The 14,429-nt window shown below is 46.2% G+C and overlaps 1 protein-coding gene across 2 annotated transcripts in view; it reads left to right on the top strand.

The window, feature by feature from the left end:
* BRPF3 (bromodomain and PHD finger containing 3) overlaps positions 1-13,992 on the top strand; it is a 35,478-nt gene extending 21,486 nt beyond the window's left edge. The window contains exons 10-13 of one of the 2 annotated variants that reach the window (XM_063096830.1): positions 3,180-3,277; positions 6,249-6,346; positions 10,062-10,216; positions 11,614-13,992. In XM_063096830.1, the coding sequence (XP_062952900.1) occupies positions 3,180-3,277; positions 6,249-6,346; positions 10,062-10,216; positions 11,614-11,797 (535 nt within the window). In that variant the 3' untranslated portion in view covers positions 11,798-13,992. The remainder of the gene's footprint in view (positions 1-3,179; positions 3,278-6,248; positions 6,347-10,061; positions 10,217-11,613) is intronic. The other variant, XM_063096831.1, reaches the window with a different exon arrangement.
* Positions 13,993-14,429: the final 437 nt, after the last annotated feature.

Below are 14,429 nucleotides of genomic sequence, written 5' to 3' on the forward strand. Positions count from 1 at the left end.
ATTCCATAGTATGACATTAGCAGTTTGTAATACTTTAAATAAGACATTGAAATTTACTGCCCTTTATATAATAATAACTACAACTGCCATTTATTGAGTACGTGATGTAAACTGTACTGAGCACTTTATGTGTATTCATTAAATCCTCACAGCAGCACATGGGGAAAACAAGCCTAATGAAATTACTAGCACCGTACATTTGTGTAAGGCCTCAGAGTCTCTAAACCGATTGACAGATTTTTGTAGCATGAGTGGGAATGGAATCCTAAATGTGAACTGGGTATTTTTTGTTGTTTCCCAAATAGGGCCTAATTTTGACTAGCAAGAAAAAGCTACCAACCTAACTACTGGTTACTGAAGGATTATGTTTCATTGGGTTTTGGTTAAGCAAAGTTTTCTTAGTATAAGATCATGATAAAGTCAGTTCTGACTCAGTAAAACAGGAGTACCCTCCAACTAGTCCTAACCCTGGCTGTTTCTTATTCCACCAGGGCTTTCTTAAGCTTTTCTTCTTTTCTACAGATTGTCAACCTATCTTTTAAGCATTTTTTTCATTGAAGAAATTATATGGCAATAATATTTTTAAAAGTTTGGGTGGAAAAAAGCCCTAGCCACATCATTCTTGTCCAGAGGCTCTCAACTGTGGTTGTACATCAGAATTGCGTGGTGAGCTACTTAAAAATACTGATGCCTGGGTGGGCCTCATTTATACCATTGCTCTGGTATTGCTATTCTCATTTTGCATATTTTTTTCAGGTCTTTTTACCTCTTTGCAGTAACCATATAAAAAATAATTGGTCTACTTTTAGGTTAAAAAAAACTTATCTCACTATATCTAAGGAAAACTTCACACATAAACCATTTGGAAATGAGAAGTGGATTTTTTTTTTTTCCAATTTAAAAATGTATTTTCTTTTTTTAAAGAACATATAGTTTAATTAATTTTTTTTTTACATTCTAGGATGTTGTTGCAGAGCAGTTGGGCAGTTGAGAGGGTGGGGAGAGGGGAAAGGGAAAAGAAATGTGATGGAAGAAGGAGGAAGGAAGAGGGGTGGGATTGAGGACTGTGGCACCCCCCTCATTTCCACAGGGGAGAGCAGGGGGCTTGCAGCAGTGACTTGGTCATTGCTGGGCTGGGTGCAGATGTCAGGGGGTGTGGCAAAAGCCCTCACCCCCCACCACTCCAGCTTAGGAACCCGGGGCCCTTCTTGCTGATGCTTAGTGGTCTTTGCTGGGCTGGCTGTGCGTATTGGGGGCATGGTGAGGCCTGAGGCTCCCCACCACCTAAGTTCGGGAGAGCCCAGGGTGCTTCCTGCAGTGGCTTGGTGGTTGCCACTGGGCTGGCTGCATGTGTCAGAGCCTGGCTGAGGCCCGAGGCCCCCCATTGCCCTGGCTTGGGAAAGCCTGAAGTGCTTCCTGTAGTGGCTTGGTGGTCACTGCTGGGCTGGCTGCAGCTGTCAGGGGGGCATGGCTGAGGCCTGAGGCCCCCCACCATCCCAGCTCAGGAGAGCCCAGGGTGCTTCCTGAGGCAAGTCGGTGGTCATTGCTAGGTTCGCTGCATGTGTCAGGGGGGTGTGGCCAAGGCCCTTGTCCCCCATCCTTGGGACTGGTTGTGGGTATCAGGGGATATTGCTGAGACCCCCCAGACCTCCCCTCAAAGGGGGGACCCTTTCTGGCTTGGTAGTCCAGGGGACTTCTGGTCCTTCTAGGTGTTATAGGTGTTCTTTGGTGAAATGAGACCTTTACTAGTTAATATCAAACTTTGTCTCTGGTTGCAGGTACTTTGTTTTTTCTTTCAGTTCTGTGTTGGATTATTTGCTGTTCCCACCACTTAAACTGCGCTGGAACTAATTTGTTGTCCTTTGCTTACTTTTAAAATGGGGGAACTTCCAGTGGGGGCCAGTGATTGAACTGTGTGGTTTGGCTAAATTGCAGCTTTGCTGCTAATTCCCTAGGGAAGGCTTTTTGTACAGCTCAGGGTTTAATGGTTGGCTTTATAGGTACTTCCGGCTCTCATGCAATCTGGTGCACCCAGGTTGTGTAGAAACTGGTCTGGGCCTGAGTCTTTTCATCAAACTGCACCCCATGCAATTCTATATTCCTGACCAGTCTCCTCTGAGTGGTCCTGCGCTGATTGGGGGGCAGATCAGCTGTCCTTGCTGTGCACCAGTGTTCCCCCTGTGGGCCCATCTCCCTCATCGCCCCTGCTACAAACACTTCCCATGGGATAGGCTGCACACTGGTCCCTTGCAATGACTCACCGGCCTCTGAGTGGCTCCTTTTTTTCAGTTGTTCTGGCTCCTCACTCCTATGTGGGAACCCTATTAGTGGTCTTGCTGGCCTGGGGGGCCACCAATGCCCTCTTCTGCCCTGCTGCCACCAAGCAACTTCATCTGAAGGACACAGCTGCGGCTTTTGCTGGCTCCTGCTCTGTGCTCTCAGCAGCTCCAACCTGGAAGCAGCTGGGGCTTGAAACAGTCAGAGCAGTTTTTTCTTTCTCTCATTGTGGTTTCTCCCACCTTCATGCCCTCTGTAGGTCTCTCCTCCTCTTCCCCTGAGCTCTAGCGGCCCCAACTTGGCTGTCGTTGCTTTTTTATAGTTGTAAATTGGTTGATTTGTGGGAGAGGTTGGCACTGGGGACCGTCTATTCCACCATCTTGATTGGAAGTCCTTAAAAATGTACTTTCCAATCAAGGCAGTAAGACATGTTCACTATAGAAAATTTGGGAAAGAGGCAAATTTTTGTACCTCAAAAATAAGTTGGTTTCTAAAGAAGAAGCAATGTGAATGAACCATCAGAGTAAAGAATTCTGGGCAGATGTGAGAAGGCCCCTTCCTATGGCAAGGCTGCTTAGACTCTGGAAGGATTTACAGTGACTGGGGTGACCTTTTCTCTGGATGAAGTCCAGGATTCTTAGGCAGGGGAACATGCATCTCCTTCCAGGTTCAGTCCTTCCACGTGAATGAAATGGTTCCTCAAAGCCTTGTTCATTAAAGCCTGAACTTTTCAGTTAGAAGTGTATCATGGGTTAGTGTGAGTTTTTAGGGGAAGGTGTAAGAAACCATCCTCACTGAAGGGTTTCTGCAGCTCCACTCCTATCAGAGATAGAAGAGTGGGAATGGGAGTATTAGTCATTGAAATTGCTTGTTTCAGCCCTCTCTCCCTGCTTTGTATGCAGTGGTCTGATGCCCCCCAAACGCAGCCGTGGGAAACCAGCTTTGTCTCGAGTGCCCTTTCTGGAAGGCGTGAACGGAGACTCTGACTATAGTGGCTCAGGTGAGGAGTGGTGTTTGGGCAGAGCTGGGGGGTCAGGCCTTTGGAGGAGCCATCTCTGTGGGTCTCTAGACTGCTGGGGCTCCAAACCGGCAGCCAGTTCCTAAGCTCCTCCAAACTCTTAGACACAGGGCACACAACCCACTCAGGCCATTCATACTTTTATTTTTTAATTCATCTTAAATTTGAATAGTTAATCCATGCCCATGGTAACAAAAATCAAAAGGTACAAAAGGGTATATAATGAAAGCCAGTGGTTCCCTCCCTGGAACATCACTGTTAGCAGTTTCTTTTGTGTCTTTCCAGAGGTAATCCCTGAGGTATACAAGCCAAAACTTTTGTTTGTTTAAGAGAGTGAGTAGTGAAGCCTAATATACACGTTCCTCTGAACCATTTCTCTTTTCCCCTTAATACATCCTTCTGTGCTTTTTATTACCTGCATAGTGTTCCATTATACTCATATAGGAATGCCGTCACTTGCTAGCCGGCCCTTGAAAAATGGACATTTAGATTGTTTTCATTTATTTGTGATCATAATCAATGTTGCAGTAAGCAACCTTGTACATAGCTCGCTATATATATATACACACACACACACACACACACACACACACACACACACACACACACACACACACACACACACACACACACACACACACACACACACACACACACACACACACACACACACACACACACACACACACACACACACACACACACACACACACGGGGAGTATATCTGTAGAAATGGAATTGCTGAATTGAAGGAAGTACACATTTGTAATTTTGATGGATATTTCCTGTCTGTGCTTACTAGAGTAATTGGTGATTGCCTATATCACTGAACCTCACACATAACTGTAGTTTTACGGGTCTTGTCTCCTTGGACCAAGAAAATAAAGGCCAGAGCAGGGCCAAGAGGAGAGGCGTGGGGTGGACTCAGGTGGAGCAGGTGCAGAGCAGGCTGTTCTCTGAGCTCAGCCATGTCCAGCCCCGCCTTGGAGGAGTGTACACTCTCCCCATGCCTTGGCTTTGAAGTTTCTGTCTAACACTCAAGCTGTAGGGCTTTTCTCTTTCTTTTTCCCAACTGCTTTATTTTCCCTTAGCTTCAGTTTCTCATATGTGTGTTGATGAATGCATGCCTGTGTGTTTCATTGCTTTCTGTCACTGTAAGCATCCAGAAAGCAGGGCTCATATCTAGATAAATTTGTACAGCATCTAGCATAAAACCAGGAGTGGACTGGCACACTTTGTGCTTTGGGTGGTGGCATTTTATTCTTATTTTAAAAGCCACGTACTTATTAAAATGAGGCTATAGGAAATTTAAAAAGGAAGTTGATCTCCCATAGTTCCATCACTGTAACACGATTGTCTTCATTTCTCTGTGTTGCCTTCTGTTTATTTTAGGCACATTTTTAACAAAATGCTAATACAAAACACATGCACTTTCCTATTCTGCTTTTTTCAATGTTATCTCATGCTTTTTTATGTTGACACATAATCTTTATATATCTCATATTATTGGAACAATGAATTTAACAATCAATGCATTATACTTTACTTAACCATTCTATTGTTACACATTTGAGTTGTTGTCAACTTTCAACATAATGCAGTGAACACATATTTTTGTTCAAAATCCTTCTATTTGTTTTAAAGTAATTTTTCTTAGAATAAATTCCCAGGGAAGAAATTTACTGAAGCAGATAGTTCATATCTTTATTTAATGGCTCTTGAGACATACCACCAAATTACATTCTGAAAGGATTGGACTGGCCTGCAGTTTCATCAGCAGTGTGTGATTGCACCAGCTTCCACTCAGTCTCCCTCTTCAGTATTGCATTTTATCTCTTTGTTGTTATTGCTATTGAGTCAACAGGTACAAAACATTATTATTTTAGTACCTTTTACAAAGATTATAAATGAGAGTGGTAATGTTTGCTTAGAAATAAAATTTCCACTCTGAGATTAGGGCCTTTTTCCTTGGTTGAATGTGGTCACCTCCCCATTCCCAATTCATAGACATGAGGAGGGAAAGAGAGATTCTTTTGTATATTCAGAAGCATCTGTGAAGGACCCATTCACATGTGCTAGTGTACTGGGTGCAGAACAAAGTAAGCTGAGGAGATACAGTGCCTGCCCCATGGGACACCCAGTATAAGCAGGAATGTGACAAAGGCAAGCACGCAAAGGACCTGCAGACCTCCTTGGCTCTGCTGAGTGCTGAGAGTCCAGGTGCCCTGGATGGCCAACTGTGGTCCCAGAAAAGAACTCACTTAGCAAGTGGTTTTACTGGGATGTCCTTCCCCATCATCTTTTTCCATGAAGCCTCCTTTATCATGAAGACTCCCCACTCAGGGGGACTCAGAGAGCAAGCAGTATGGGGCTTTGCTCGAGCTGGGTTATGGCCCTTTTCCCTGAGGCCCAGGGAATGAAGCAGTTAAATTTTTCAGGGAAAGCCATCCTAGGGTTCTAGTTCAGAGGTCAGTAAACTATGGCTTGCTACCTGTTTTTGTAGGGTCCATGAACCAAGAATGGCTTTTACATTTTTAAATGACTGAAAAGAAAATCAAAAGAAGAATGATATTTTACAATGTGAAAATTACATGAAATTCAAATTTCAGTTTCTAAAAATGAAGTTTTGTTGTGACACAGCATGCTCATTCATTTATAGATTGTCTATGGCTGCTTTCATGCTACAACAGCAGAGCTGAGTAGTTATAACAGAGACCACGTGGCCTACAAAAACTAAAATATTTACTATTTGGTCCTTTAGAGAACTAGTTTGCTGACCCCTGATCCAGTCTAAGAACTTCTCTTAAGGAAAGGGTAGGGAAAAAGAAGGGTGTAAGGGATGTTGCTAACTCATTCCTGGGCTGCCCCAGTCAGATGGAGGCCACAGACAGGCCTTCTGGGCACCATTCCAAGTCCCCTTTGGGTGCTGTCTCCTCCCCTCCCCCACCCCCAGGCAGAAGCCTCCTGATGCCTTTTGAAGACCGCGGAGACCTGGAGCCCCTGGAGCTGGTGTGGGCCAAGTGCCGAGGCTACCCCTCCTACCCTGCCTTGGTGAGTCTGCCCCAGACACCACCCATCTATCTTCCTTGGCCCATTCTGGCCCCTGCTTTGCCTTGGGGGCTTATCTGATTGGATCAAGCCAGCAGAGTGTGGTGGGAGTTAGGGTGCCTTTAGCTGCAGAAGGGAGGGGGGGTTTACTCCAACTTGGATGGCTGAAACCATTAGGCTCCCAGCTGGGGGCACTTAAGACAGGCTAAAAGTTTACAGAAACTAGAGTTCTTAGGGTTTTAATAGCATTTATTTGCTTATGCATAAAAGTATTATGTGCTTACTGTGGAGAATTTAAAAAGGTACTAATAATACTTAGATTCTTTTAAACATCTGTCATCCTAAGTTCTTGAAATACTGAGTGTGCTTATTCCCGTTATATACAGAAGAAAACTGAGGATCTGTTACCTGTGGTCATCCACCTATTAAGTGGCAAGGTTGGAATTTGAGCCTAGGGCTGCAAATCTCCAAATGTGTGATGTCAAAGCCTGTGTTCTGAGCCACTGAGTTGAAAATCATCCACAGTCCCATCCATTCAGGGATAACTTGGTGTATATCCACTCAGCCTTTTCTTTTGAATGCATAAATATGCATATACATGAGACCATACTCTTTTTTTTTTTTTTTTTGAGACCATACTCTATTTTTAACCTCCCTTTCATTTAACAGCATACCATGAACATGCACATCTTATGCCATTAAACATTCTTCATCAACATCACTTCTGATGACTGCATCATCTTCGGTTGTATGCATGTACCATATTTTAATCATTCCCTGGTTGGTCATTTAGATTGTTTTGAATTTTTCACTATGATAAACAGCAATAAACATTGTAGCTTAATCTTGTGCAAATACATGATTATTTCTTTACTGTGAATTCTTAGGAGTGCCTTCTTGGAGCAAAGTCTATACAAAATTTTGATACAAGTTACCGGAAAGTTAGTTCCAGTTTATACTCACACCAGCAGTAGCTAAAAATTCTATTTTTACCACCTTGATTGTTATTTTTTAGAGGTCTTTCTCAGTTGGGGAGGTAATGTCCACCTGGCTCTGGAAGATACCACTGATTCTAAACCTTTGGGGCATGTTAGAATCATCTAGGGGTATGTTTTTAAACAGCACAGATATTGAGTCAGCTTCACAACAGAACTACCAAATTAGACTCTCTGAGGCCAGATGGAGGCATCAATATTTTTTAAAAAGCTGCTTGGATGAGGTGTAGCCAGGATTGGGAACCACCCTGCCAGCCTCTTACATGCACACAGAGCTCTGGGCTTCTTCCAGCCCTTTTATGTCTGTGACTCTTTCAAGCCTAACAGCAGCCTCTTAAGATAAAAAGGGCAGGAACTTTGATCCTGTTTGGATAAATAAGAAAACTATATCTCAAAGAAGTTATACAGTTTGCTGGAGCCATACTGGAACCCATGTTGCCTACCTCACTCCCTCCTTAGCAGAGGCAGGTGTGGAAAGTCCATACGGTGATCTAGCAGCAGAAGAGGTTGGGCCTGGATCTGCCTTCACTTCACAAAACTTGGTGACTTGCCAGCAGTGAGACTATAGGGCACCCAGCTCAGTCATTAAAGAAGTGATTAAGGCTGTGCAGGTTTGGGGATTTAAAAAAAAAAACTTCATAATGCAAAAAGCCAGTCTGAAACTATTTTTTTTTAAATTACCTTCTTAATCATACATTTTCTTTCATGATTAAAGAAATTCAACCACCAGCTGAACACACCTATGTTATTATTTTGAGGTATGCTCTCCCTTTTTCCTATGCATACTTCTTCAATGTGTATTTGCATCCATAGTGAATATACAATTTTTAATTTCTTTTTATTTTTTGGCGTTTTTAAACATGGGTTTGTTTTGTTTTTTGTAAAAGTAATATATCACATTATATTGGAAAAATAGAGAAAAAAGAGCAACACAAACTCCACCATTCTAACGTGTCAACTCCAAACATTTTGTATTGTTCACATATTATAGTTATAAGTACACATTTATTAAATAATATGTTAAATTTTATCACAAGCTTTATTTCCATGTTGTCTTACATCTGCATAGCATTCATTGAGTGAATGGGCCATTATTTATTATTTTGAGACATGAAAGCTCTCCTCAGATGGCAGACTTACCCACCTTGCTTTTACCCTCAGGAAATTTTTCACAATCCACTCTGCAAGCACCCTAGGTTCCAAACAGGAACTGGCATGCCTTAGTCAAGAGGAAACACTTCAGAGTAGCCCTGCTGTCTCATCTGATAATCAGGGAAGCTTAAGAGACTTGTACAGTGGTTCTTATTAGGAGCCTTAGCTTCAGTCCCAGGAGGGACAGACAGACGAGGAGGTAGAGTTTTGACCAAATTACACGCCTGAAGAGTGGGGTGGGGGTGGTTCTTCCTTAGAGGAAACTCTAAATCAGAACACCTGCTTTCAGCTGCTTATTTGAGAGGGATGTAGGGAAGCTGGCAGACACCCAAAAGTAAATAAAGAGTAGTTTATTATAAGAAGAGGCCCTCTGGGACAGGATATAGGAATTAAGATTGCTTCGTTTCTGGAGAAGGATGCTTCCTCAGTAAATTTCCAAGTCTCTGGTCTATGTACACAGAGATTATCAGCCAACTGCTCTGGAAGCAGGGACAGTGCAGCAGGCAGCAGAGGCTCAAACCTTGTCCACGCGACTGTCTGGTTTTAGTCCCAGCCATGGCTTCATCCAGCTACCTCCTCCTTCTGTGCTTGGTATTTTCCTCTGTCAGCAGACATCCCAGCATCAGCAAGAGATGAGATGTGTGAATAATTAGGAGCTTTGGAAACTTTGAAAGTGCTCCAAAGACTGGAGAATTAGTGTGTTGATGCCACCAGGCATTTTGCTGAGCACCTGCTCTGAGCTAGGCAGGGAGGGGCTGAGTGCTGGAAACAAACCTGAACAAGATGAGCCTAGCCCTTGTCCTTGTTAAGCTTGCTGCCTCAAGGATTAATTCCTCCCGTGGCCCTTGTTTCCAGCCACATCATTTCCCCCTCTCTACCAACCCCACAAGCTTAGTCTTCTTGCTGTATACTGAGCCTGCGCTTCCTCTCTGATCTTACTGGGAGGTGTCCAAATGTGTCTGGTCTATGCACCAGGAAGAACTGTAGTCAGACAGGAAGGTGGTGGGAAATCAGGACCCTGTTAGATAGAACTGAAGGCATGGCCCTCCTGCTGATGGTGCAGAGCCTTCATGGCTATGGTGCCTAGTGAAGGCCCCTGAGCATTTGAGATGAATTGCAAAGGTTCTGAACGGAAATTGACAGGAAAAACAAATGGCTTCCACTCTTCTCCCCTAAGGGACATTGGAAGGAAGAGATTTGCCTACCTGGTCTGGATGTCAGAGATAGATACCCCACTCACTCTTGACACCTCTCTCCCACCCCCCGCCATGGACTTCCCACCACTTCTGTTTTAGCTCTGGGGCCTGATAGTTCGTGGAGCAAGTTTCCTCAGGAGGACTGGTTGGGGAGCGTCAGAGGGTTAGGACAGTGAACTGGAGAAGAAGTCAAGATTTCCGTTTTGGGGTGCTGGGGGTCATGGAAGATGTCAACCCCTCTATCACTTGGTTGTGGGCAAGGCTGAGCCCCTGCATGGCTTTAGTGTGGGATGCTTTAGCTGTTGGTCCTACAGCAGGGTGCCCTGTTCACTCCATCCTCCCCCACTGAGTTCCCATCTCCCCTTCTGCCTCCAGATCATCGATCCCAAGATGCCCCGGGAGGGCCTCCTTCACAATGGCGTCCCCATCCCTGTCCCCCCACTGGATGTGCTGAAGCTAGGAGAGCAGAAACAGGCAGAGGCTGGAGAGAAGCTCTTCCTTGTCCTCTTCTTTGACAACAAGCGTACCTGGTGAGTGGATCCTGCTGTGGGGAAGGAGGGAGAGGTGGGCTGGCGGGATGCCAGGGAGCTGTGTCAGTGCTGCTATGCTGTTGAGGTACACAGAGAGGCCATGGACTCAAGTCACCCCAGACTCCACCCAGGTGAAGGGGGAGGCGTTACCTGCCAACAGCTGGCTTGCACTTGTCATGTTAATAGTAACTTAGTGTTACTACTAACTCAGTAAATGACTGAGGAGTGTCACAGATCAGATTCCCTAGGAAACAATTGGAGATGGAGATCAGGAGGCTTACTGGGGAGAGCTGTGGGGGTGAGGGATGTAGCACTGGGCAGGAGAAGTTGAACTGCAGAGCACTTGCAACAGCCCACCCTCTGGGGAGTTCTGGAGCTCAGTGGCTCTTAAGAGATGTTGGGAATTAGGACTGTGCATTTGTACTCCTTCACCAACTAGTCGCTGATTGCCAGCTGCCTCTGGGGAGGGATGTGACCTTGGGCCTGGTAGCTCCCTTGGTGGAGGTTGATTCCTGGAGAGGGACTCAGCTGAGAGCCTATCGGCTTCCAGCACTCCCAGTAGCCATGGGGGAGCGTGTCTCAATCCTGAGGGGGGTGCTAGGCAGTGCAGTGTCCACTACAAGGCACTCGCTTGCTTATAGTTTATGAACACTTTAAGGTTTCTCTTAACACCAGCGGGAGAGTACTTTCACCTGTGCTTTTATAGAATGAGGAGGTAGAACTAGCTAGTAAAAGTAACGATAGTAATAGCTGCTGCCATTTATTGAGGGCTTACTCTGTGTACTTATGCAAATTGCTTTACGCCCATGATCTCATCTAATCCTCATTAATCCCCTCACAATCCATTTCGTAGATGCGGAAGCTGAGGCTCAGAAAGCCAAGACTCTGTAGCCAGAACCGGGATACGAACCAAGATCTGACACTGAAGGCTGTGCTCATAGCCACATGTTAGATTCACCTGGAGAGCTTTAAAACACACACACAAGGTGCAGGCTGTACCAGAGATCAGTTCATGAGTTCTTGGCATCAGCTCCACTTCCTGTCCATAGCTCCCTAATTTCCCAAGTCAGGGCAAGGCTCAGAGCCATCCAGCGTGCTCAGGCAGTCCCAGAGGATGATAGATGGGCCTCTCAGTTCATGAGCCCTGACAACCCTCCAAGTAGAGCGAGAGCCAGGGAAGGTTGCAAAACAGGTCCCATACCATCCCCCCTACAACTGCACACCCTGCTTGCTGCCCTGACCCCCCTGGTTCTTGGTGGCCACTTGTGTTGATGTCCCAGTCTGCCTCCCTCTTCCCTGTCCTCTCCCCCTGGCCTTGCTGGTCCTGGGCAAGTGGGCCCAGAGGAGTCCCTGGCAGGACTACCACGGCCCAGCCTCTTTCTGTGCTTGCATTTCAGGCAGTGGCTTCCAAGGGATAAAGTCCTACCCCTGGGTGTGGAAGACACCGTGGACAAGCTCAAGATGCTGGAAGGTCGCAAGACCAGCATCCGCAAGTCGGTGCAGGTGGCCTACGACCGCGCAATGATCCACCTGAGCCGAGTCCGGGGGCCTCACTCCTTTGTCACCTCCAGCTATCTGTAAGAGCAGGGATCGACCTGCATATGCCTGCCCTGCCTCCGTCCCATGGGGCACAGAGAAGCCTCTTCTGTCCCAGCCAGATGTATGGCTGGCAGCTTCCCCCTCTCGTGGCGGCCAGGGACTGGGCTGTGTCCCCAGCAAGGGCAAGGCCCATTTTGACCAATCGGATGATTCCCCTGGTGGGCCAGCTGTGTGCCAAAAACTCCTACCCAAGGTCCCTCAGGGGATATTCCACTGAAGAATCAGTTAGAAGTAGAAACAACTGTGGGGCTTGGCCCAGCCTAGGAGATGGACCTGGCCCAGAAGGCAAAAGGTCTTGGGCCCCTTCTCAAGGGCTGCCTAACCCCCTCCATCCCACTCCCAACTAACTCTACACCTCAGGGCGGGTGAGGTTCTGACACTGATCCCAGAGATGCTGTGGATATGCCAGGGTCCCTAGGGGAATCTCACCGAGCTCACCCTTTCTCCCCCTTGTCACCTGTTCTCACACCTTTTCCCTGTTCCATCTTCTGCACCCAGGCCCAGTCTCTCTTTCTCTTCCCCATGTTCCTGTCCTTACTTTTTCGCTTGTGCCAAACTGACAGAAACCATCACCGAACTGGTCTTTTTCTTTGTCTCATTCCCTTTGAGGCCAGCTGCTATACAGGTGGTGTCTCTGCCAGGCTCCTCAGGGTCCAGACAGAGGCCAGCCTCCCACGCGGGGACCCCTCCCCCAGCACACATACTCACCCCCGCCACACACCACAGACCTTCACTTCTGCTGCCGACATATCTGAGGCCTGGCTCTGTGAAATGGGGTCCCTCCTGCTTTCTGCCTTTGTTGCTGCAAGGCAGACCGAGGCTGAAGATGGGCTCCTGTCAGCAGACCAGACTAGTTATGTGAGTGTCCCATCTGTCCACCTGGATGTCGAGGGTGGTTGGAGTGGAGCTGTGCCCTTCGGCTAGGTGTGCCCCCTTCCCCCTCCTGTCCTCTCCTTGTGGGCTTTTCTTTTGCAACTGCAGCCTTAAGCCTCACTCTCCACCACTGTGGACGTTGTGGCGCCCGCTGCCAAGCATCTTCCCAGCCTCTGCTCTGCCCTGCCCAGCCTCTGCTGCTCCTACTCACCAACTCCAGGGAATGCAGCACTTTCATTTCAATCCTCCATCTCCTTCCCTCATTCTCTTTAATCCCCTCCCCACCATCACCTTCTCAAAAATGGAAGGAAAAAAAAAACTGTGAATGGGGAATGCTGACTGATAAACCAACACAACTTTCAGAGGCTTCAATGTCTGTTCTCTGGACATTTCTTTTCACCTTCTAAGCACCAAAGTTGCAGGGCCAGGTTGCAGGCCACTGATCGCCATGTTGATTTTTAACCTGATGTTCTTTTTAATTGTTTTAAATATTTCATAGGGGAGTTTTGGACAAAATGAAGTCACTGGGGAGATCACTGCCATTTTTACACACTCAACTTTTTAAATATACAACCAACCAACCACCACAACTTCTTATACATTTGGGACATGAGCCAGAGTTTAAAAGGGAACCAACAAAACTCTCTATAACATAAAGGATAGGGTTTTGGATTTTGTACAATAATAAAAACACAATACATTATATGGCTACGGAAGGACATGGTGTATATAATTGTAAAATACTGTTCTAAATTATTCAGGCCTATAGTTTCCATTGCTGGAGTCCTCCATTGTGTGGCCACACAGTGTGGTTTATTTAAAGGAGCCGATGCTTCCCCTCTCCCCAGGTAGTTGGTCAGCTGTGGACTCTGTGACCTTTGTCTAAACCTGTGTTGTAAGATCTTGGGGCTTTCTCCCTCTCTCTCTCTCTCTCAGTGTCTGTCTATCTCTTTCTTCCCTCCTACACTTTCTCTTCTTAGTCTATCTTTATTTTTCAGTCTCTTTGGATCTTTCAGTTTCTCTCTGAGTCTCATTTTTAAAAATGCTCTTTTAGAACGGGAAACGGCTCAAATCCTGCTGTGGCATGGGGCCTACGTGTCTCTGTCGCGTCTGCTGTGAAGCACATGATGCTCTATTTATTGTAGAAAGTGACTTTATTTGCTTTCTAGAATTGTTTATAACAGATGGTATAAGAGAAGTAATAAACAGAAAAATCTATGCTTGTAAAGAATACAAAAGTTAATTTTACCTACTATAACATGACTGTCTGAAACTTATTTTCTCTCTGAGAAATAAATGTTCTAATGGGCAGCAGTTGCTGTGCTGTGTTTCGTGTAATCACTAGGGGCCTACCCTCTTTTCTTAATTACTATAGCCTACCCCCTCCTCAAAAGGCTGGGGGCTAAGAATGGGGTTGTCTGGCTGTTGCAGGCTCCTAGCTAGAGAGGGCTCTGTCTGTTTCTGGACCCCTAGGTGAGCTCTGACTTTACTTCCCTCCCAGACAGCATCCTCTGGGAGCTGTGGAAGGCCCAGCCTACCTACCCATGCCTCCCCCTCCCTGTGGCCATGTTTCCTTAGGAGCCTCTGCCCCTCATTCAGTGGGAGAAGTGACGCTTTTGACATCCCTGGCACCTGTTTACCAAGCTTGCTGAATTTGAGGCTCCAGGATGCCCGCACCTCTTGTACCACTGTTGTTGCTGCCATCCTGTAGCTGGGTAGCTGGGACACACAGGGGCAACAT

The sequence above is a fragment of the Cynocephalus volans genome, chromosome 5 (assembly GCF_027409185.1).
Source record: "Cynocephalus volans isolate mCynVol1 chromosome 5, mCynVol1.pri, whole genome shotgun sequence".
Lineage (NCBI taxonomy): Eukaryota > Metazoa > Chordata > Mammalia > Dermoptera > Cynocephalidae > Cynocephalus > Cynocephalus volans.